The sequence below is a fragment of the Pelodiscus sinensis genome, chromosome 1 (assembly GCF_052426305.1).
Source record: "Pelodiscus sinensis isolate ZL-2025 chromosome 1, ASM5242630v1, whole genome shotgun sequence".
Lineage (NCBI taxonomy): Eukaryota > Metazoa > Chordata > Testudines > Trionychidae > Pelodiscus > Pelodiscus sinensis.
Window position 1 is genome coordinate 135,302,642 of NC_143052.1, and position 22,583 is coordinate 135,325,224.

The window sequence follows — 22,583 nt, forward strand, 5'->3', positions numbered from 1 at the left end:
CGTAGCCCATGAGTTTTGCTTGATACTTAGGATTTTTTTTAACAAGGGTAGTTTGGAAGCAGCTTGAAAGGCAAGTCAGACCCACAGAGATAGCCCCTGTGGTGATGTGTTCCTCCTCCCTCTGGTGGGAGGGTGGTCACACAGCTTCATGCCTCCGTTGGGGCCTCCACCTAGTGTCAGGGGAAATTAGCATAGGTGTTACCATCCCCAAGGGTCTAACAGTCTGCAGCCCATTGTCTATGGCCTTTGGACCCTTCAGGCAGGGGTACACCTGAGCCAACTCTGGCATTAAGTGTCTGCAAGCCAGCAGCCAAGGGTGGAGCAAATCCAGTGGTCAAATGACTGTGGCCCTTGGGCATCAAGACAGAGCTCCGGTGCCTTGGTGCAGAGACAGGGCTGTCTGGAAGTCAGTGAGTTCTGAGCTCTGGCAGCAGAGCCTGAGGCAGGGCACATCCTGGTTTCAGGGCCAGGGCAAACCCAGCAGTTAACTGACTTGGGCTCTTGCAGCAGAGCCAGATAAACCCCCCGGGGGTGAAGTGTACTTGCGCCAGTGAACAATGGATGAATCCAGTGATCTGGCCTGGTGAGGGAGCTGCCACCCCACCAGTGGAAGGTGGGCTCAGGCCCTCTCTATTGCACTGGATCCAAACCCAAGGCCCTGACAGCAGTGGAGAGAGCTCTGCCACTGAGTCAGCAGGGATCCCAGCAGGAACAACTGTAGCCAAATTCAGGCCGGGTGTCCCGCAGCCACTTCCTCCCTTCCCCTTAGCAGGTACCTGGGTTAGCAGAGTGTTGTCTGCCTCCTTGGGCTACATGGTCCACGACAGTCCCGGAGCAGCAGTCAGTTCTTCAGCAGGCAGGACATTGCTGGGGAGCGGAGTACAGAGTGAGAGCGAGCTGGGTCCATCCACCTCCCTCAGCATTTCAGTTCCAAACTTTATACTTCCTGTTCTGGTGACAGGCTTCTGGCAGAGGGGCAAAGCAGGTCTGGCCCCAACTGCTTAGGCACAGGGATTGATTCCTCTCCCTCTGGGTGAGAGAGAGACCACCCTGCCTGACTACAGCCCCAAATCCTGCTGCTGAGGTTGGAATTTCCCAAGGGCTGGAATTTCCCAAAGCTTGGGAATTGTTGGGCTGGGGACTTGGTCCAGGTCCATCTCTGTCACCAAATGTGCATGCTGATGAAAACGATGAAGTTGTTGCTCTCTGGTTTAGTTGGGGCTGGTCCTGCTTTGAGCAGGGGGTGGGACTAAATGACCTTCTGAGTTCTCTTCCAATCCAAATCTTCTATGATTCTATAATTAGGGATGTGTAATTAAGTGACAAATTATATAATAAACTAACCTGCATACAGGGACATAATTTGCATGTAATAATTCCATTTTAAAAATTGTGTAGATTAACTACTGATGGAGGCAGCAAATTGGCTGCCTTGGTGATGAAAACCCTCTGGATACAAGGCAGATTTCTGTCCCACACCAGCATCCCTCAATCCTGAGAGCAGCAGTTTGCCCCATGGCAATAGGTAGTACAGCCTCTTTGCGGAGTTAGACACTCCAGTGTGATGCTGAGTGTACAGTGTGGGAACTGGAACTGAGCTCTGCCAAACTCATCTCATAAAGTAGCTGTTAAGCACAATTAGATGGGGATAGCCTTCAGTCGTTGGTCTGGATTCAAAGTGGCGACTTACAGCTGAAAGGCTCTCTGGGCCATTTACCATGTCCTAACAAAATCAGGCCCAATGCCTTATGGGTATTTAGGCATCTACGGAGTGGAAGCTCGGTGCCTACATACGTTTGGAGCCTTGGGTTTCAGCCCATAAATGGATGCCTCAGCAGTGGCCTGCTACAAGAGAAGGGTGTGAGCCGTTTTGCCAGTGGTTTAAATGTTTTTCCTACGCAGCAGGGAAAGGCTGGAGATCAGGGATTTTGGGCTCTATTTCTGGCTCATGGAGGGAAGGGTGGAGCAGTGAGGACAGTTTGAATGTGTTGAATTTGGCAGCTTCAGTAGTGTGTCTGAGCTCTGGTGTATTAAAGCCCCTGGGCCATGCCCAGTTCTGCTGGGGAGCTGCTTATCTGTTGAATGGTTGTTTCTTGGGGGAGAGATGGGGCCTTGCTCTAAAATCAAGTCTGATATGTGCAGGAGTATAAGAAGCATGGTGTAGACTAGGTGAAACCTGATCTCATGGACTATGCCCCTAGAAGACAGGGTCATCTGGGAGGGAGGGCTCTGCCCTGTCTCCCAGGCTCATCCCCCAGACTGGTGTAAAATTAGAAAAGCAGGGAACTCCCTGTTCAGGAATCAGGGGGAACCCATGATGTACCCACCCATTTTCTGCAACACCTCCCATACAAATCCTAGGCAGGCCCTGAAACATCCTGGTACCTGAGAGTTGATTGGATCATGAGACTCAAGGGTGGTATAGTCAGAAGCATTCACTATGAAATCCAGCCAAATGTGCAGGCAAGAGGGGACTCATGATGATCCATCTCAAGGCAAAACAATGGGACAGAAGTTGCAAGCGGAACAGTGAGTGGGGTCAGCTTAGCAATCATGAAATCTGCAGCTGCTCAATGGGGTGAAAAGCCAATTTGTCTGAACGACGTGTGGGGACATGGGAAACAGGGCCAGTGACTAATGGACAGAGTCCGGGAAGGCTTGGATTGGCTGGGTAGCATCCTGTATGGTACACCCCTGGATGTGGAGGACTATAAACACAGGAGTGAGGGAGGGACTCTTGTTTCATTTGCCCGTCTCTGGGGAGAAACAGCAGAACACAGGAGGTCTGGAGTTTTCTGAGTGAGAGAACCAGCTTCATCACCAGCTTCCCTTCTCTCCTGGCCTCCATCCTGGCACCTGCCACATGCCCGTGCTCCCTACAGGCCTCCTATGAAGATGTGGGCTCCCATCATCCTTAGCTGCGTGTTCTACACCGTGGTGACAGAGGCACAGCCGTAAGAGATGTTGAAATACTTGATCAGTAGAGGTAACACTGAGTGGGACAATGGGACTAGGATGTCAGAGGAGGGAGGCAGTGACCATGCACATCAGTTCTGAGTAGAGACAGACTTGGGATGGTTTGCAACATCGTACAAGCCCCATCTGATAGGGCAGAATCCTACCAAACGGGGAAAGTCCTGCTAAAATATATCAGAGAACTATGACTATTGTGTGGGTATGGAAAGTTGCAACAAGGAGGGAAGAGTTGAAAGCTTGAGCGGGGAGGACCTAGAAGTAAAGGGGAGGAAATTGAACAAAGGCAGGAGTGGTGATGTAAGCTTTGCGTCTGGCTCACCAGAAGACGTTGTCCACTAGCAGGGCCTGTGAGACTGTGGAAGAGTCCCCCAGGGAAGGGATGGGAGCTGCATTGCCAGCTGGGACACTGGGAACTAGGTGAAGCCTGGAGAATAGTTTGAACAGTGCCGGGCTGGCTCCAGGAAGAACAGACCAGGTGTCAGAGATGTGTCCTGGTCAGACACAAGACTGGAATGACATGGCGCTCTGGGGCTGCTTTGGATTGGAAACACACAACTGGTCCTTACTGTTTAATGGAAGAGCCCAGGACCCAGATCTGAGTGTCCCCAGAACGTTGGCAAGTTTGGATCCAGATGCAGTCAGTCCCCAGCTCTGGTTTCTAGGCCTCCACCAGAGAGAGGGGGCCCACTGGGGCCGGTTCCCTTGTCCCAGGTAGAGGTGATTCCTCTATGCCAGGAGAGTTGTGCAGGCCCCTCACCTGGGCTACAGAGGGATATGCCCAGAAGGATACAGCAGCAGCACCAATGTGACATGAGCAGGTGGCTCTCAGTCCTGCTCCAAGCAGGAGAGGTGTCTCCATTGCAAACCCTGTAATACTGCTGGCACAGATTGGTGCCCTGGGTGGCAGTCTCAGCAGAGAGGCCAGGGACTGCCTGGGGCCTGGAGACTCCCAGCTGCCCCCAGAGCAAGATCAAGTTACAGGGTATGGGGGCTGCCTTTCCTGAGGGATGAGCACAAGACATCAGGTTTGTGGTTAACACTTAGGCTGGGAGTCTAGAGAGCTGGTTCTACTGGATTGGCCAGTGACTCTGTGTCCTTGGGTGTGTCACTTCTCCACGCATTGCCTTGGTTTCCCATCTGTAAGATGGGCTGAGGATGCTGGGGTAGGATCAGGACTCTGAGGCAGCACAGAGAATTCTCTTAGTGGTGTGGCAGGTCAGGCCTGCTCACAGACACAGGGTCTAACTCCGTGATTCTCAGCCTATTTACCATTGTGGTCCAAAATGCTCCCTGTATGGCCCTGAGGATGTCACATGGGCCACAGCTCTGTGCTGATAGGGCAGCATGCAGCCTGTGGGTCGTGGAGTGAGAACCACCCATCTAGCTAATCAGCATTTTCAAGGTCAGAAAAGAATTCCCCCCTCCCCCCAGCTCAGATTGACAGGGCTCTGGGGTTAGTTTACTTTCCTCTGCAGCATGGATCATGTGGCTATATCTCATCTAATCACTTTCCTGTCTTTGTGGGGGCCTTGGGCACGGTCACTGCCTTGCTCCCTCCTCTCGTCTGCCAGTGGCACATAGTAGTCTCCTGGGGGCTGTAATATTTTCATCTGAACTAAGTTACAGGGCTCAGTGCAGGGGTGGTGGGGTAGTTGCCCATGGTATGTAAGTGAGACTGTAAGATCTGGCGAGCTCTTCCAGCCTTAAACTCCAAGCAGGTCTGCACAGAGATTCCTGGAGACTTGGGGTCAAACTGTGGAACAGAGCCACCCCCACTTCCAAAACATTACCACAGAGAGGAGGCTCCAAGTATGAGGGCAGGGTTTCCAGAGCGAGCCCACTTGGCACTCACCCCACTGTGGCAGCAGGGCTAGGCCCTGCTCTCTGCTCTGGAGCTGCAATCTGGCACACCGGGTCACAGAGCTGCTCTGGTCTGGCACAGATGGGCCCCCATCATGAGGGAGCTGTTGCTGGGCCACTCCTAAGTGGTGGGTGTGATCTGTATGTCAGGTTACAAAGCCATTCACTCCAGATTGAGCCCCCATCATGACAGAGGAGAGACCAGGCCAAATATAAGTGGTGCTGCAATCCTTTTTCCCTGCCCTGACTCTGTGACCCACTTCTGGGCTTTGCGAGGCTAAGTCCATGTATGTCTCTAAAGTACTTTGAGCTCCTGTGGTGGAAGATGGCACGAGACAGATAAAATCCCAAACTACAAGCCGTCCTCGCTATAAATACAGGATACGTTCCAAAAAACTTGGACTTATAGCGAAACAACTTAAAGTGGGTAATTTTTTTCCCCGGGGCTGACTTTTATCTGTGCAAATTGGGGGATTTTTTGCATGACTTAAGAATGGGGAATGGGAAGACTTATAACACATCAGTTCCTATAAGCATCAATAACTTCAGTGCAAAACGGATATATACTGGGGCGACTTATTGCGGGGATGCCCTGTATTTTCTCAGAGAAATTCCCACTGGTGTCAAAACTTCCAGTGGCTAAGTAAGAAATTATTACAGATCTTAGAGTTTGGTCTTATGGTTAAAAATAAGCTTACAAGGAAAAGGGGAGCTATAGATATTCCATCTTGATTAAAAAAAGGGTTGAGCGGCATTTCTAAACCATATGGCATCTTCCTCACTTCTCCCCACCATACCTGCAGGGTGTGGTCCATCCATTGTTGTTGGGGTAAGTTCCAACTTCAACATGTGATGGATTTTGATAACCTTGAAATCACAGGATTATCTGCCAGTCTCCCCAATAATCTACTGCTTTCAGAGGGTTTGCCTCTGCATCCACCACACTCCATGGGAATTACAAGATTATGGACTGATCTCCCTAAATGTTTGTCTACATTTATCTCCTCTGTGAGGTCAAAATAATCTCTGGACTCTTTTCCCTGTCCCTCCCTCCCCCACTAAGGACTTGTTTCTTTTGCATTTTACCCCTAGGAGTAGTTTGGCCAATGGAAAAAGTGTCACCTCACTTGATGGGGGGATTTAATCTTCACCCTTCCCACAGCCCCCAAGCCCACAGAGCTCCCTGAACTCACCACTGATCTCTTACTTGCCCCCAAGAGTGAGATTCCTCAGAGAATGGATGAGATCCTGGTTTCTTTCCTTTGTCCATGAGCTCCTCATCCCACCCGGTTTATCACACACCCCTCTCCTGAGCCTACAGGATTCTCCAACTCCGCTCCCTCACCCTGTAATCATCATACCCTCTCTCCTAGCCAATCCAATTGGTGTTGCCACCCCACTTCTCCTATGGGACCTGTCACTGCCCCCTAGCCCGCGTTAGTTCCATTTGTTCCCACGAGGGTGTGCCTCCTGCTATCAACTGCATGATTCTTCTCTGCTTTTTGCTCCCTGCAGGAGATACCTGATTGTCCTCCCAGCCAAACTGACCTTCCCATCTGTCCAGAGAGTGTGCTTGGACCTGAGAGGGGTAGAGAAGCCCATTCGAGTGGCCTTGACTCTGGTGCATGCGTCGAGTAGCCTTGTCCTCTTCCGACAGGTCATCCGGAACAAGAAGATCTTTGAATGCTCCAGGTTTCAGGTGAGCAACATGCCTGGGGATGAGACAGGCGCCCATTGCTGACAGCTCCCAGGTGGCTGTGTCACATCATAGGCTCTCTCGCCAGAGAACTATCTGGAGACTGGGAAAGCAAGACTGATGTGGTGGGGGGAGGAGAGAGGTAAGAAGGTAACGGCAGTCTGCATAGTCTCTTCCCTCTTTCTGCATTTATCTGTGTGGCTTCCTCATAATGTTCCCATTTGGTGAGATGAAATGTGTCTGGCATGTTGCACTAAGTCCCAGATACGTGGTCTAGAAACCCAGCCTTTTCTGGCACGCTGGCCAGGAGGGAAGCCATCTCTGCTTTTTCCCATTGTGTTTCCTCATTTATCGCTCCAAGGCCAGATCTACATTAGACCTGGAAGGTCTGCGTACGGTACACAACACCAGTTATGTAGAATACATAGATGGAGTTGATTTACCTTAAGCCAAGTTTGGTGGCGTCCTCACACTCCCATCAGCCTCCCTTACCCCTCACAACTGTGAGGAGTACAGGTGCTGGCTGGAGCTGCCCTTCACGTTCAATTTACAGATCTAAGTCGAATCTGCTAAATCGTGTGCCAGAACGTTGATCTCGGCGCAGCACGTGTAGATGTGCCCTAAGTGTCTTGCCACATGTCCTCCTCTTGCTCTCTCCCTGATCTCTCCCTGGATGGGAATATAGTGCCTTAAAAGGTGCTGAACTAGCAGCTCTGGGGAGTGGTGTTCTCTGGCTAGCCCTGATGAGGAGCAGCATGCTGCTTCCTGTCCACCACCCATAGGACACTGTCCGAAACCTCCTTTAGGAGAGAGGGGGGATTTCAGACCCCATGAGCTATTCACTCACTGACTCTCACACAGGGACGGCAAGTGAGGGAGCCAGTCAGTGCTGCTTTGTGAAGCCCTGCTAAGGATCAGAGTGAGCTCCCCTCCCGACTGCGGGTGAGACCAGGCAGTGCGCAGGCCACCATATGGGTTGCTCAGGCACCAGGACAAACCCCTTTCTGCCTTGCTAATGTCACTGCCGCTCCATGCATGTGCCGGGGGCTGCAGCCCATATCCTGCAGCAGGGCGAAGACACGTCTATTGTGGCAGGCCGCCAAGAGAGTGGATAGCATCAGGTGTCCTTCCCAGCAGGGAGGGAATTAGTTGGACCAAGGCTCCAGGGGAGAGGGGAGAAGAGCAGCTGCATTGGAGCCTTTGGGACAGGGAAGATTGTGCCACACTCCTTTCCCAGCCCCCAATTTTCCCCTGCGAATGAATGATGGCCCCTGTCTCGTGTGCAGGTCCCACCCCCCGCGGGGGGACGGGAGGAAGTTTGCACCGTCCAACTGAGCATCTCCAACGGCCGCTACTTCAATGTGAAGGAGCAGAAGGAGGTCCTGATTCGCAGACGTGACAACAGCACCTTTGTGCAGACAGACAAACCCATTTACACACCAGGGCAGACAGGTGAGAGCTGTGAGCACATCACACAGGCTGGCTCCCTGGGCGAGGTCAGAGCTGCCCTGCATTTGCCTCTGTCAGCCAGGGGCAGCTGCTATATGTATTGCCTGTTGGAGGAAGCAATTGTGGGGAACAGATGGACATGAGCTTGCTAGGCCTTCCTCAATCTGTGCCTGAGCACCTGAGGGTTCTGCCCCCAAAGCATCAGCTTCCTGGCCACCCCCTGCAGTCAGCACTAGGGGCTGGGGAATATTAGGGGAGCTCACACATGGGAGGGGAGCACATGGGTGGGAGGGAAGATAGGGCACATTGCAGGATGTAAGTGGCACACAAGGCTGGAAGACACTGTGCAGGTCCTCAGGTCTGACAGGGGACACAGTGGTACCTGGGGGCAGGAATAAAGTCTGGAGATACATACAGTCAGTGATGGGGAACAGGAGGGACTAGGCAGGAATTCACTGGGATATGGGGACATGAAACAGCCAAAGGACTGGAAGAAATCCACTCTTGTCCCCTCTCACAAGGAGGAGCTTGGAGGCCTCCACAGGAGTTCAGCTCCTGTCTTTTTATAGGCTTCACTGATGAGAATATGTAACAGAAAGGATAGGCTGCAGCCTGAAACCCATAACTAATTCCAATTGTCAGAAGAAGTGGGACAAAAATGTTGGATGTGGAGTACAAATAGTAGAATTTCCACAGTCTGGCAGGGCTGTGTGGGGAGCCCAGGGCTGGAATAGCAGGGGGCTGCAGGGAAGGGCTGAGGGGCACTGGCAGGGCTGTGTGGGGAGCCCAGGACTGGAATAGCAGGGGGCTGCAGGGCAGGACTGAGGGGCACTGGCAGGGCTGTGTGGGGAGCCCAGGGCTGGAATAGCAGGGGGCTGCAGGGCAGGGCTGAGGGGCACTGGCAGGGCTGTGAGGGGAGCCCAGGGCTGGAATAGCAGGGGGCTGCAGGGCAGGACTGAGGGGCACTGGCAGGGCTGTGAGGGGAGCCCAGGGCTGGAATAGCAGGGGGCTGCAGGGCAGGACTGAGGGGCACTGGCAGGGCTGTGAGGGGAGCCCAGGGCTGGAATAGCAGGGGGCTGCAGGGAGGACTGATGCCCATTTCTTTATGTGTTCCATCTCCATAATTTCTCTTTCAATGTTCTTTTATCCTCTCAGTGAAGTTTAGGATTGTGACTCTGAATGAGGAGTTTGTTCCCCTTAACAGCAAGGTAAGGCACATTCTAGGGGACAAATGTCAGTTTCCTGACTCCACATACAACCTGTCCCATCCTGGCCACCTCCACTCATGATAAGTGCAAGTCTTGTCTTTCCCTTTCCCCATGAATGTCAACAATGTCTAAGAGGTCCTACCCCTCAAGGTAGGAATTGCAAAGCATTTATAAAGTTAGATGGGAGCTGGAGCCCAATTGCTAATGCTGAGACTGACGCCCAGTGCTGTCAGAATCACCACATGGCTGGAGTTCAGAAATGCTGATTCTCTAGTTGATGTATCTTGGTTCCCTTTTCTGGCTGCTGATTGATAGGCCTGAGATCTCACCACAATTCTCTATGGAAAAAGGGCGTGCCAGACAGGCTGTGTAAGTATCTGCAATTTACTATGAAAATCACATACACAGCAAGTTCAGTCTAAAACTCCTGTCCTGAAGCTTTGAAAAGCTCAGACTTCTACTATCTGAACTCAAAGGGTATGTCTTCACATCAAAGTTAGTTCGGGATACCAGAGGTATCCTGAAATAGCTACCCTGTGTCTTCACAAGCCACCCGTTATTTCGAAATATTTTTTGAAATAATGGGTGCGCTATTTCAACATCCCAGTAACCCTCATTCCACAAGGGTTAAGGGATGTCTTCAAATAGCACTTTATTTCAAAATTTGGTGCTGTATAGACAGCACCAAATTTCAAAATAGCCTATTTCGAAATAAACTCAAAGTAAGCTACGCAATTTGCATAGCGCAAATTGCGTATCTTATTTTGAGTTTAGAGTGCAGTGTAAACATAGTCAAAGAGAGCTTCTTGTGTTACCAGTATTATTAATATTTACTTTTATTACTGTAGCAATAGGCCTGGAGCGGGCCCCTATTGCGCTAGGTTCTGTATAAACACAGATCCTAAGAGGAGTCAATTTCCATTCTTTGAAACACCCACTAGAAGCAGCTATCACATGCTCACTCATATGTACAGATGGAGTCTGAATCTCCAGTGTCTTGCACATGGTACCATCCTTTGCACTCTGAGTAGCCTTTTCCATGTCAGATTACATTAAGTCTGATTTTGGACAGGTATAAATGATGGAGTGTAAGGCAGTGAAAAATCAGAGCCATAGGCAGGCATTCACACTCACTCCTGTGTTTATAATATGGTAACCACTTCCCTTCACCAGTGGCTGGAACAGTAAATGCCTGCTGTAACCCTTTCCCTGTGAAGTCAGTGATTTCAGAACAAACACACAGTTCAGTTCTGTTCTGTTCTGTTACTGAGGCTATGTCTAGACTGCAGGCTTCTTTTGGAAGAACCTTTTTCCGGAAGAGATCTTCCAAAAGAACTTCTTCTGAAAGTCCATGTCCACACTGCAAAAGTGCATTGAAAAATCAATCTGCTTCTTCGAAAGATAGTGTCCACACTGAATGGATGGTATCTTACATTTAAGCTGTGATTACTATGGACAGAGTGGCTACCAGGGCACCTGTGCTTTTTCCTCTTTCCTCTTCTTTCAAAAGAACTCCCTCTTCCCCGTCCACACATGACTTTTTCTGAAAGAGCTCTTTTGGAAAAAGGCTTCTTCCTCATAGAAAGAGGATTATCAATGCTGGAAAAAACCCTCTGTTCTTTTGATTTACTTTCGGTAGAACGTGATTGCAGTGTGGATTTAACTCAGGTTTTGTCAGAAAAACAGCTGTTTCTCTGACAAAACTCTGTAGTCTAGACATCTCCTGAGGCAATGTTACCAGCTGTCCGGATTTTATTGTGAGTCTCTTGGTTTCTGAGTGCCTCACCTTCCAGAATGATATTGTTTGAGAACACTTGCTTTCATTTTGTTTTTAAAAAGTAAGTTTCTAGCCCTCCTAGTTGTAGAGAAAATCTTGAAAATGTGAAGCAAATGCTCAGAAACCAGACGACAAAGACAAAGAACCCAACACTGATTATTTTAAAACATGTCATGACCTTTAAAGTCCATCTCATGATTCTTTTTGGTGGGGTACTGGACTCATTTTTCAACTCTGAGGACAGTATTGCTGTTGTGGCATGTATAACTAGCGAGTGACAATGGCATTTTCTTACATATCTGTCTGATGGATCATTACATTTTCTAATACTGCTGTCTGCTCTCTTTTCAGTACCCTGTGGTAGAACTTCAGGTAAGTCTCTCAAAACACCTAGATGCTATGGTGATGCATGCTCTAACCCACATGCACAGATAATTTTAACATCGAGTTACCGTTATTCCCTTCGCACAAGGGCATGTGTCTATTTTCTCCAGTTACTTTTCACAGCAGATATCCAAAACCTGATGATCAGTCTTTTATGAATGGGTAGATTCCAGAACTTTAAGCAACCTATGTTAATCCTTGAGTTTCATTCCTAGATAAAGTGGGCTATTCTAGAAGTCAGGACCCTTCATAGTCTCCTTTTAAGCTATAGCTTGGATAGAATTCTGCAACTTCGAGGACTCCAGTATTTAAAACTTCATATACTATAAAGTCTAGGTGATTTAAAATTTGAGGGCAACAATAAGGTAGAATTTTATTTTAGGCCTATTTGGGACTTAATGGACAAAGAAACTACAGCCTTTATAACTTTGCAGATTCTGGGATCTAGCTCTTCTTAAACTTGGAGCCTTTGGAGATTTTGGGGTTCTGGCCTGTGGCTGGATAGCTCTTGATGAGAAAAAGAAGCTAGTAGATTTAGAACTTTATTAGTTCTGCAACTCAGATTATTTTAGAATGTAATGAGCAAAAGTAGTTGGAATTGTGAGACTGCTCTGGACTCAGTCTTTTAAAATAAGCAAGTAGGTCAGTGCTAATGGAGGCTGCTTTTTTTTCTCTCTCTGTGAGAGCAGGACCCCAATAGTAACCGGATTGGTCAATGGCTGGATGTGCGACCGAGGCAGGGCATTGTGAATCTATCCTTCCAGCTAGCTGACGAACCTTCCCTGGGGACTTACACCATCAGTGTACCGGGCACAAAAGCTTCTAGGACCATTAGAGTGGAGGAGTATGGTAAGGCGATATATGGAGGGGGCAGATATGAGGAGATACCAACCAATTGTATTTCTAATGTCCAAAAAAATCTGAAAGTAAAATATTTCCATCTGAGCAGTGAGATACTAATCAGATAGCGTCGGTGAGCCAGGATTGATCACATGTCAGTGGAGGAGTCACATCTGATGGCGTGATTGGGGAATCATACTTGGGGCAAGGAGAAATGATAAGATTTGTAAATAATACTTGGAGTAGAATAGTCTGACAACAGTGCTGGAAATTCTCCAACCCCATTTCCTGGCAGTATCCCATCAGACACACACAGAATACACTCCTCGCCCTATTCCTTCACTCCTGGCCTATATCTCCCTATACAGGGACCCCTCCGTGAGCCCATATCTTGGCAGCCTCATTTTCCTTTTCTCTCTCTGGCTTTTTCTTCTAGTGCTGCCAAAATTTGAGGTTTTCTTTGAGGGGCCAACTCAGATTTATGCACTGGATAAAACCTTCCCACTCCAGGTGTGTGCCAGGTAAGGAGATTGCTTTGCAGGGAGGGAACTGCTAATCAATGGTCACAGACCAGCACCTCCCTTCCCTAAATCCATCAAAAGAATAAAATGAGGAAGGAGAAGAGTCAAATATTGAGCACCCTTCAGTTATCAAGAGATTTACTGGGTAGTGCAAGATCCAAGCTATTGTCTTCCTGGGGAATTTCTACAGGGAACTTCCCCTTGCTTAGAGACAAGGGCACCATTTATGGGAGGCTCGGGGGGCAGTAGCCCCTCCTGAGTTTGAACCTCCTGTATTTCATACTTGAGCTCTGCTTAAAGCTGCATGCCCTGGCTCCAGAGGCAGGTCTTAACTGAAACGGAGTTTGAGCTGCTTGCAGCTTTGCCTTTGGGGCAGGGAGTTTGTTATAAAAAGAGGGAGGCAGATGATTAAGAATAACTTGAAGGCTTGTTAGATCATCATGAAAACATTGCCGGGTATTCCACTTAAAAGGGTTGGGGGTAAGCGGGGGGAGAAGAGTAGGAATGAGTGTTGTGCTGCTGGGATTTGCATTTGGACCACTGCTGTGAAACTTACAAATGTTCTTGAAAAGGGGGTGAACAGAGACTAATCCAAAACTGATTGCAGAGAGCTATAAATTGATTTCACAAAACTGGGTAATTGGGCAACACAAAGGAAGATGGAATTCAGTGGTAATAAGTGCAAATATAATCCTGACTATAGATACAAAATAGCTGTTACCACTCAAGAAAAAGATTTTGGAATCATTGTGGATAGTTCCCTGAAAACATCTGCTCAATGTGCGGCAGTCTAAAAACTAAAAAGCTAACAGAATATTGGGAATCGTTAAGAAAGGAATGCATAATAAGGAAAAATACCACATTGTCTCTATATAAAGTCATGGTATGTCCACATCTTGAATACTGTATGCAATTCTAGTCAATCAATCTAAAAAAGATATATTATATTTGGAAAAGGTGCAGCAAAGACAACAGTAATGATTAGGGGTAAGGAACAGCTTCCATATGAAGAGTGATTAACAAAACTAGGACTTTTCAGCTTGGAAAAGAAATGACTTAAGGGTGAGGGGATATGTTAGAGGTCTAGAAAATCATGAACAGTGTGGAAAAATAGAATAAGGAAATGCTATTTATTCCTTCACTAATATAACACAAGAAGTTGACCCAATTAAATGTATAGGCATCAGATTTAAAACAAACAAATTATTTTTCTCACAGTCAATTTGTGGAACTCTTTGCCAGGAGATGGTGGAAAGGTCCAAACTAGGTTCCAATCAGAACAAAATAAGTTCAAGGAGTGTAGGTCTATCAATGGCTACTAGCCAGGATGGGCAGGGATGGTGTCCCTAGGCTCTGTTTGCCAGAAGCTGGGAATGGGCAATCGGGGATGGATCATGATGATGCCTCTTCTATTTATTCCTTCTGAAGCACCTGGCATTGGCCACTGCTGGAACTTGGAAGACAGGATACAGGCCTAGAAGGACCTTTGGTCTGACCCATTATGGCCTTTCTGATGTTCTTAGAGCTGAAATCTGTCCCCCTGCTGTAACCCACTAGACCCCACTCCCTTTCCAGAGCTGAGATAGAGCCCAGGAGTCCTGACAGTCTGTCTCTCTCGTCCCAGAGTTAGTAACAAAGTAAGAATAGACATTAAATGTTAAGGCTAACTAGTGTCCCTTAAGTGACTTGCCACAAGATGTCAGAATATGTTAGTGTTAGAGCTGAGTATCTAATAGTTATTTAATTTTCTTTCTTTTATATGAGTCAGATACAGTGCTCCTGTCAGCTAACTGCTAAGTTGTCTGCCGAAAAAGTAGAGTTTTCCAGTATCTTGGTAGCCCCTGGATAGAGATGATGTGTGTGGGGGCGGGGTGGGGCCGGGGGGAGAGTGGATGACATTGGTTCCTCCCCTTCCCCATTTGGTGCATGGCTTGTACTGAGCATGCTCAGTAACACGGCTAAAGCCTCTGTCCTTAGAGCCCCCGTCCCATGCTTTCACTCCCTCCCCCCACATCATGGCATGCAAAGGCCGTTCTCCCCCGCCCCCAAATGAGGAATGGCACCCCTGTTCAGAGAAGGGAGCTCTGTGCTAGGCTGGAGACAGACACATGTCCACTGGAAAGAGCTGAGACAGGGTCTGGGTGAGGACATGCACCACCATGTCTGGGAAGAACAAACCACTTTCATTGCTTAAATTCTGCTGACTGGGTTTGTTTCTCATGTGGCGCATGTGGGTTTCAGTGGCGTCATAGCTGTTAGCAATGGCTAAGGAGTATGACAGAGGGAGGACTGTGTTCTCCACTGCTGTATAGATGGTGTAAACTCCATGGAGAGTGTTCAGGGAGGCACTGAAGGTGGAGAGCCAAGAGCGAGGAGCTAAATTTCAGGCTGGATTATGGGGAAACATTCCTGACACTGTGACAAGCCCCCTTCCCCGCCGAAAAGTGTGGAAGCTCCAACTCGAGTTATTTAAAGCCAAACTGGGAAAAGCCCCAAAGGAGAGACTGTCACCTGGGGATGATGGTACTGACCTCCCTCACAGTGGAGATTGGACGGTTTCATTTGTGAGTGTTTGGAACCCTCTGAAGGGAGGCAGCCATAGAGGAGCACAGTGTTCATGCCATCACACACACTACAGTACTTCTCTCTTTCCTTAGTGCTGCCTCCTGACTTTCTTTCCCTGCTGCCCTTCTCCTCACAGGTACCCCTATGGGAGAGCAGTACTGGGCACCGTCCAGGTGACCCTCTGCCAGAAAGCTTGGCCGAACAAGCGGCCTCCACGACATTTTGGCACCGATATCTGTGAAGAGTACAGTGGGCAGGTGAGTTGCTTAGCCAGATGGGAGAGGGTAAGTGGGCAGAATGGGAGCAGCGTGGAGACAGAGGTGTCAAGGAAAGGAAGGAACAGGAGAGGGTAGCCGCATTGCCCATTCTGTAGCATGGACAATAGTTGTACAAAGCCTGCATGGTTCAGTGAGTCCTCCCTGTCTGCACAGCCCACCTCCCGGACACAGCTAATGCATGCACCCTCTCCATTTCCAGACCATCAGCAGGGGCTGCTTCTCCATGTCTGTGAGCATGACAGTCTTTAACCTCGCCTCCTACGAGTATGACAACAAGCTCAGCGCAGAGGCCTCCCTGGTGGAAGATGACACAGGTGAGCGAGATGCATGAGACGTGCGGGACCAGGTGGCACAGGAAAGGTACTGGGAGAGAAGGTATTTCCAGATCCGTCACACCAGTGTGGGGGAGGGGATCAGGAGCTCTTCATCCTTCTTTCTGTCCATTCCTTTCAGCGAGCCAGAGAGCATCCTGGGCTGCAGGGGTCCTGCAGAGACTTCAGCACTGGGCCAGTGTTGTTTCCCTGTGGGGTTGGGAGCTGCTGTGAGTTAGGGAAGGATTCAACAGAGGTGTGAGTGACAGCTCTGGGGACACACACTCGTCCGTCTCACTGTCTCTGAGGGGGACAGATGCCAGACAGGAATTGTTTAGCAGGCTCCAAGAGGAGGATACAGGAATAATGAAATGAAATTGAACAAAGGCTGGAGGACCAGGGGCCATTCTCTAAGTGGAGTCATTTCCTGGTGCTCTCTAGCCCACACGCCTCACCCTTTCTCCCTTTCATTTAGGGGTGCAAGTCAACGCCTCCAGCCAATTCCTCATCTCCAGGACTGCTGTGACAGCCACGTTTGAGAGGCTGGATGATTACTACCTCCCTGGAGTCCCCTACAGAGGGAAGGTGATTCTCTTCCCCCTTTCCTTTGCCTAGTTTGCAAGTGAATTTAGTGGCTGATAAGTTGTGCTGGAGCCTATACCTGGTGGAGAGCTGACAAGATCTTTATTCCCACGATGCACATGCTGCCCTGCCTTCCCCATGACAGTAGGGCTTAGCCTGGCTTTAGATGTACTCCCACTAGGGTGATGTACTCCCACCAGTGATGTTCATTCATCCTCCCGCGGGGAACAGATCCTCTCATACAAGGTGTTCCTGTGCTGTCACTGCTCTCTACACTCTGCAGGAGTTGGGCATTTCCCCCTCCCCTCCACAGGTTTCAGGGGTCCACTGGGAACTGGACTGATCCCCACCAACTCTTTCCACACAGGCCACCGTGTCGCTGAGGGTGGACCATTTTTAACCACTCAACCTGGCTGATAAGAAAAAACTTGGCTTTCGAGGTAGAAAAGCTTAATAGCCCTTTTACAGGTCCAGACTAGGACCAGTGACCTAGAGATGAAAAAAGCCAGCTTCAGTTCCTCTGAGCCAGCCAGTGCCTTGGCTCTGCTGCTAGACTGGAATCAGTACTCTGGAGGGGCATTTGAAATGGTGAGCAGGACACCAAAGCAGAGAGGAGATCTCAGTTTTTATGTCTCTCTGTTGTATAATCAGATTAAGCTACAGGATCATCGTGGGGATATTATGAAAAGCACAAAAGTTCACCTCGTGATAAGCTATATGGGACGGCGGTTTAACAAAACATACATCACAGATGGCACTGGGAGAGCTTCATTCAACCTGGCCACAACGGCCTGGAATAGATCCTTGGTCTCTTTGGAGGTAAGTCCAGAAGATTCAGCACTTGTGTTCGTGAACATGATGACATTGAACCAAATAGCCCTGCCAACACCTCTGAATCCTGCTCTGCAGCCCCCTGCTATTGCAGCCCTGGACTCCCCTCACAGCCCTGCCAGTGCCCCTCAGTCCTGCCCTGCAGCCCCCTGCTATTCCAGCCCTGGGCTTCCCACACAGCCCTGCCAGTGCCCCTCAGCCCTGCCCTGCAGCTCCCTGTTATTTCAGCCCTGGGCTCCCCACACAGCCCTGCCAGTGCAGTTAGTGGAAATAGCATTTCCCAAGAGAAGTGGTGGAAGACCTTTCTCTTCAGACATTTGTAGCTGGGGAAGAACGAAGCCCTCGAACACAGACTGCCTTGGTGTGGGTTGGGGGGAATGAGATAAAATGTGACTCTACAGGTCGTCATTTGTAATTTCTCTGTGTCTTGGACCTTATCCTAGGGAAGATTCAAACTGGCGGAGCCAAAGCAGGAACCTGGGAAGATCAATGTTGATTATGTGAACGCTTACCAGAACTTGCAGCCCTTTTATGTCACAGCCAAGAGCTTCCTGAAGATTCACCCGCCACCAGGAACACTGCTCTGTGGGCTGCAGCAGAATGTCCAGGTTACATTTGCCCTTAGCCGGAAAGACCTGGGGGAAAGAGCCAGCCGCATGGATTTCACTTACTATGTGAGTCATTGTAAAGGGATAATCATGGATGGGAGAGGGAAGAGCAGCTCACATTGGGATGGGCTGCCAAGCTGAAGCCTGCAGGGAAATGCTGTAGCCACCACTGAATTTGGCACTGAGGGAAGCGCCAGATGAAGGGGCATGTGGAGACCTCTGAGTGCAATCTGTGGAATGACAGTTCAGGCTTCTCCATACCATGACTCTCAGCTGGCCCCTGGGGGCACTTCCATGGGTGAGAGAGGCGCTGAGTCTGTGTGGCGTGTTCCTTCCTTGGCCTCTGCTGAGAATGGGCCATTCAGCATCAGTGGGGATGGTGAGTTTTGTGATGTGCACACGTTTCTCACCAGGAACTGGACTGAGAACCTCTCCTTCCTTTTGACGGGCTGCCAAACAGCCCCCCAGGGGGAATGACTTCCAGTCAGAATTCATGTCGGCTCGATTAGAGTCTGTTCTCTGGAGGTGAAAGACCCCATCTCCCACACCCTGATCCTTCAACACACTGACTATCCAGCTGTTGCCTCTGACCCAGGTAACCTCTCATAACTAGTTCCCTTGGGGTGAACGAGTCCTCATCCCAATCCCCTACCTCCCTGAATCAGGCAACATCCTAAAGAAGAAAAGACCCTTATCTTAGACCTCAGCTCCCTCAGTCTGTGTGCGATACTTGGGTGCATGGGTGCAGGTGCATTCTGGGGATAACAACATGCAGGTTTATCTAGTTTTCCTCCTCCCTCAGGTCACTGGGAAAGCCGGGATTGTCGCCAGGGGCCAGAAGAACATACGGGTTGGGAAACTGAGCAGTGAGTTCTGACACCTGGTACTACGGCTGATCTAGAGGGCGGAATAAATGCATGAAGGGCTTCTGGTGGGCCAATGGATGTTTCATCTCTGTTGGTTTGGAGTGACCTGGTTCCATGGCTGAGCTATACACATGGGAAATAGGAGAGTAGATGAGACAGAGGTGTGTGGGAAGAAAGCATATTGGCTGGGAGAAAAGAAACTGTGGATGGAATGATGGTGTGGGGAGGGAGGTGAAAAGGATCGAGAGAAGGATAAAGTGGAGAGGAGAACCTGGCAATGAGAGTGCAGGGATAGAGGGAGGTGCCCCAATAGTGCAATGATGGGTGCATTAGACATGCAGGGAGCCAGAAGGAGATCTTGGTGGAGTTGTGATGGAAACACTTTTTCTCTCTTTCCACCAAGCACTGAAAGGCTCCTTCTCCATCCCTCTGACTTTCACCTCCGACTTCACTCCTGCCCCTTCTTTAGTTGTGTATGCCATCTTTCCCAGCAAAGGGGTGGCAGCCGACAGCATCCGCTTGGATGTCGCCATGTGCTTCAAAAACCAGGTGAGACTTGCCACTGAAGGGGAAACTGGAGGTGGTACTGTGGAGAAAGAGCCAGGAGGGACTGGTGCGCCTTGGGCCCCAGAGCCTTCAGAGGGAAGAAAACAGGTGCCAGTGTAACCCACTTACCTCCTAGGTGTGCTGCACTGTCCCATCTAGGGGCACCGAGACCACTTTCAGAGAGACTAATGAGTCTGCTCTACGGCCTTAGCTCATGCAGTGGAGGCTCACACACTAAGCTCCAGGGAGTCCACGTTCGATTCCACCTGCAGATGACTAGGATCTGCTGGCACTACACGAGCATTGCAGTGCTGTATATGCACATACATGCAATGTGATGGGGACTAATTTAGCTACAACTACTCAAGAGAGAGATCTTGGAATCATTGTGGATAGTTCCCTGAGAACATCCACTCAGTGTGCAGCAGCAGTCAAAAAAGTAAATAGAATGTTAGGAGTCATTAAAAAAGGAATAGAGAGTAAAACAGAGAATCTCTTATTGCCTCTGTATAAATCCATGGTTATGCCCACATCTTGAATTCTGAGTTCAGATGGGGTTGCCTCATCTCAAGAAAGATGTCTTGGCATTGGAAAAGGTTCAGAAAAGGGCAACAAAAATGATCAGGGGTTTGGAAAAGGTGCCATATGAAGAGAGATTAAAAAGAGTTGGACTATTCAGCTTAGAAAAGAGGAGACTAAAAGGTCTATAAAATCATGATTAGTGTGGAAAAAGTGAATAAGGAAAAAATATGTACTTGTTCTCATAACATAAGCATTAGGGGTCACCAAATGAAATGAATAAGCAGCAGGTTTAAAACAAACAAATGGAAGTTTTTCTTCACATGGCGCACAATCAACCTTTGGAACTCCTTGCCAGAGGATGTTGTGTAAACTAGGACTTTAACAGAGTTCAAAAAAGAGCTAGATAGATTCATGGAGGTTCAGTCCATCAATTGCTATTACCCAGGATGGTAGGAATGGTGTCCCTAGCCTCTGTTTGTCTGGAAATGGATGACAGAAGAGGGATCATGTGATGATTACCGGTTGTGTCCACTCCATCTGGGGGCACCTGGCATTGGCCACTGTTGGCAGACAGGATACTGGGTTAGATGGACCTTTGGTTTGACCCAGTACAGCTGTTCTTATGCCCTGCGACTTACCACTCCTTTGCCTGTTCCTGTGATCTCTTGCCTCTTTGGGGGCCACAAAATCTGCTTCAAAGAGAGCCCATGAAATCTGAGGGGGAAGAGGCCTTTGTGGGATCGTGTGAAGTGTGTGTCAGCTACTATCTTGGTACATGGACCAGTGCTCTGCTCTCTGTGCCTAGTTTTGGGCAGAGTTAGCAGAGCAAAGGTCTGGGTGATCTGCTCTGGCAAGGCTCAGCCACTATGTCTTCCCCACAGGAACACTGGGTGGGGCTGCAAGAGCCACTGGCCATACTGCCAGCCGGCCCAGGGGCACAGAGAGTGAGTGAGCAGAGGAAAGAGCTGGATGGAATGTTTGCCATTTGCGAGTGGGGAGAGAACAAGGAGGGATGGGAAGTCCCACAGAGGTAACTTCTCTTTTCCTCTCCCACTCTGGCTTGCTTTCCCCATGTGCTGGTCAAGGTGAAGATGGGCTTCTCAGCTAAAGAAGCCCTCCCAGGATCGACAGTCCAGCTCCAGCTTCAGGCAGCCTCAGGCTCGTTGTGTGCAGTGCGGGCAGTGGCCAAGAGCATGCTCCTTGTGAGGCCAGAGAGAGAGCTGACCAACCAAACTGTGAGTGTCTGGCTCTCTGTCCCTCTGAGTCATGGGCGCCAAGGACCAGGGATAGACAGGAGACATAAAGCGGGAGCGACTTGTGAATCTGCTGGGGTGAAGGGTGAATGGAGGTTTCTATGCCAGAAAGGGGCAAATGTGGGATGTTTTGTCTCTGGAATGGTGTGAGGGTGATAGACACCTGCTTCTCCTTGCCTGATTCTTTCCCTTCTGTTTGTTTCCCTAGGTCTATGAGTTATTCCCTTTCATCCACCGCCATGGGTACCCCTACCAAGTTGAGGAATACCCAGATCAATGCATGCAACATCATCTTTTATTACCACTGGTGTCGTGGAGGCCTTTGTATCCTTACCAACGGGATGTCTTTAACCTCTTCAGGGTAATTGCCTCTGACCCTTTCCCTGGACTTGTGTGGAAAGGACATGGGGGAAACACATGTGATTGGGAAAGTGCTTTCCCTCAAGAGCTCTACCCTACAGGCTAGTCACCTCTGCTTTGCCCATCTGAGCTCTAGTGCCCCCCATGCGGTGTGGAGCCCACCTCATCCCTTGGGGAGACTGCCACGGGCTCCTAGAATTCAGCATTACAGAATGCTCCATTTGTCTAGCTCATTTCCCCTGGAGAGCAGTCTTACCCCGCCCTACTCCTCCCCACCCAGTAGTGAGGCAGTGAGACTCCCTGGCTGGGCTAGAGGAGGCGAGGTGGGTGCCTCAGATCAGTGGCACTACAGGACAGCGCCCCTTGGAAGTGCAACTCATTGAGCAGGCGACTGGAGCCACTGGGCATTCAATGGCCACTCAGAGTCTCTTTGACTCCCCCTCTTCATTAGGGCACTGGGATGGAGGCTTCAGTCCGTGCCTGGGGTTGCGACTCAGGTGGGGCTTTGTCACAGTGGGCGGGGCTGAGCCATACTCCTACATGGCCATGCCGGGGGATCACGGGCAATGAGGCTCAGCCCTCTGAGCGGCCACAAAGGAGCCACCCCACCACAGCAGGGATGGGCCACTCCTTCCCAGGGTGTGGGGATGGAGGGGACAGGCAGTGACGCTGCCACTGGGGAAGAGAGCTGCACCTCGAGCAAGGGGGGAACTGGAGTCTCAATCACATCCCACCCCAGGGCAAAGCAGCTCCAAATGGCCCCAGAGCCAGGCTGGTCCCTGGGCCCAGATCAGATCCCTGTGACTGGTGAATCTGGCCCAGCCACTGCTCTCCCGCCCCAGCACTCTTTTAATCCGTAACAGAGCATGGGCCTGAAAGTGTTTTCCAACCTCCTGATAAAGAAGCCGACTGAGTGCTATTATCCCATGGACAAGATGCCGACAGCACCCCCACTGAGGCCCATTGGCATTCTGGGTAAGCTTTATCCATTTGCTCCCCTAGCCGCCTGTTCCGTGCAAGGGACTATGTTTCAGCCTGCAGGTGAGAACTGCCGGAGATGGCTACAGGACTCTCTGGGGGGGAGGGGGGGAGGGGGGAGGGGGGGGGGAGAGGTGCTGATGCCAGCAGCAGGGTCCAGAACCAGCAACTA

General features: G+C 49.8%; 1 protein-coding gene across 1 annotated transcript in view; it reads left to right on the top strand.

Moving 5' to 3' along the window:
- The first annotated feature begins 1,302 nt into the window (after window positions 1-1,302).
- LOC102453242 (alpha-2-macroglobulin-like protein 1) overlaps window positions 1,303-22,583 on the top strand; it is a 45,042-nt gene continuing 23,761 nt past the window's right edge. Inside the window, 16 exon segments of the mRNA XM_089773887.1 lie at window positions 1,303-2,954; window positions 6,352-6,535; window positions 7,819-7,984; window positions 9,137-9,189; window positions 11,318-11,338; window positions 12,040-12,199; window positions 12,627-12,711; window positions 15,413-15,533; window positions 15,754-15,868; window positions 16,341-16,450; window positions 17,099-17,266; window positions 17,722-17,952; window positions 18,689-18,752; window positions 19,156-19,301; window positions 20,906-21,055; window positions 21,282-21,534. Of these exon segments, the coding sequence (XP_089630013.1) occupies window positions 2,638-2,954; window positions 6,352-6,535; window positions 7,819-7,984; window positions 9,137-9,189; window positions 11,318-11,338; window positions 12,040-12,199; window positions 12,627-12,711; window positions 15,413-15,533; window positions 15,754-15,868; window positions 16,341-16,450; window positions 17,099-17,266; window positions 17,722-17,952; window positions 18,689-18,752; window positions 19,156-19,301; window positions 20,906-21,055; window positions 21,282-21,534 (2,344 nt within the window). The 5' untranslated portion in view covers window positions 1,303-2,637.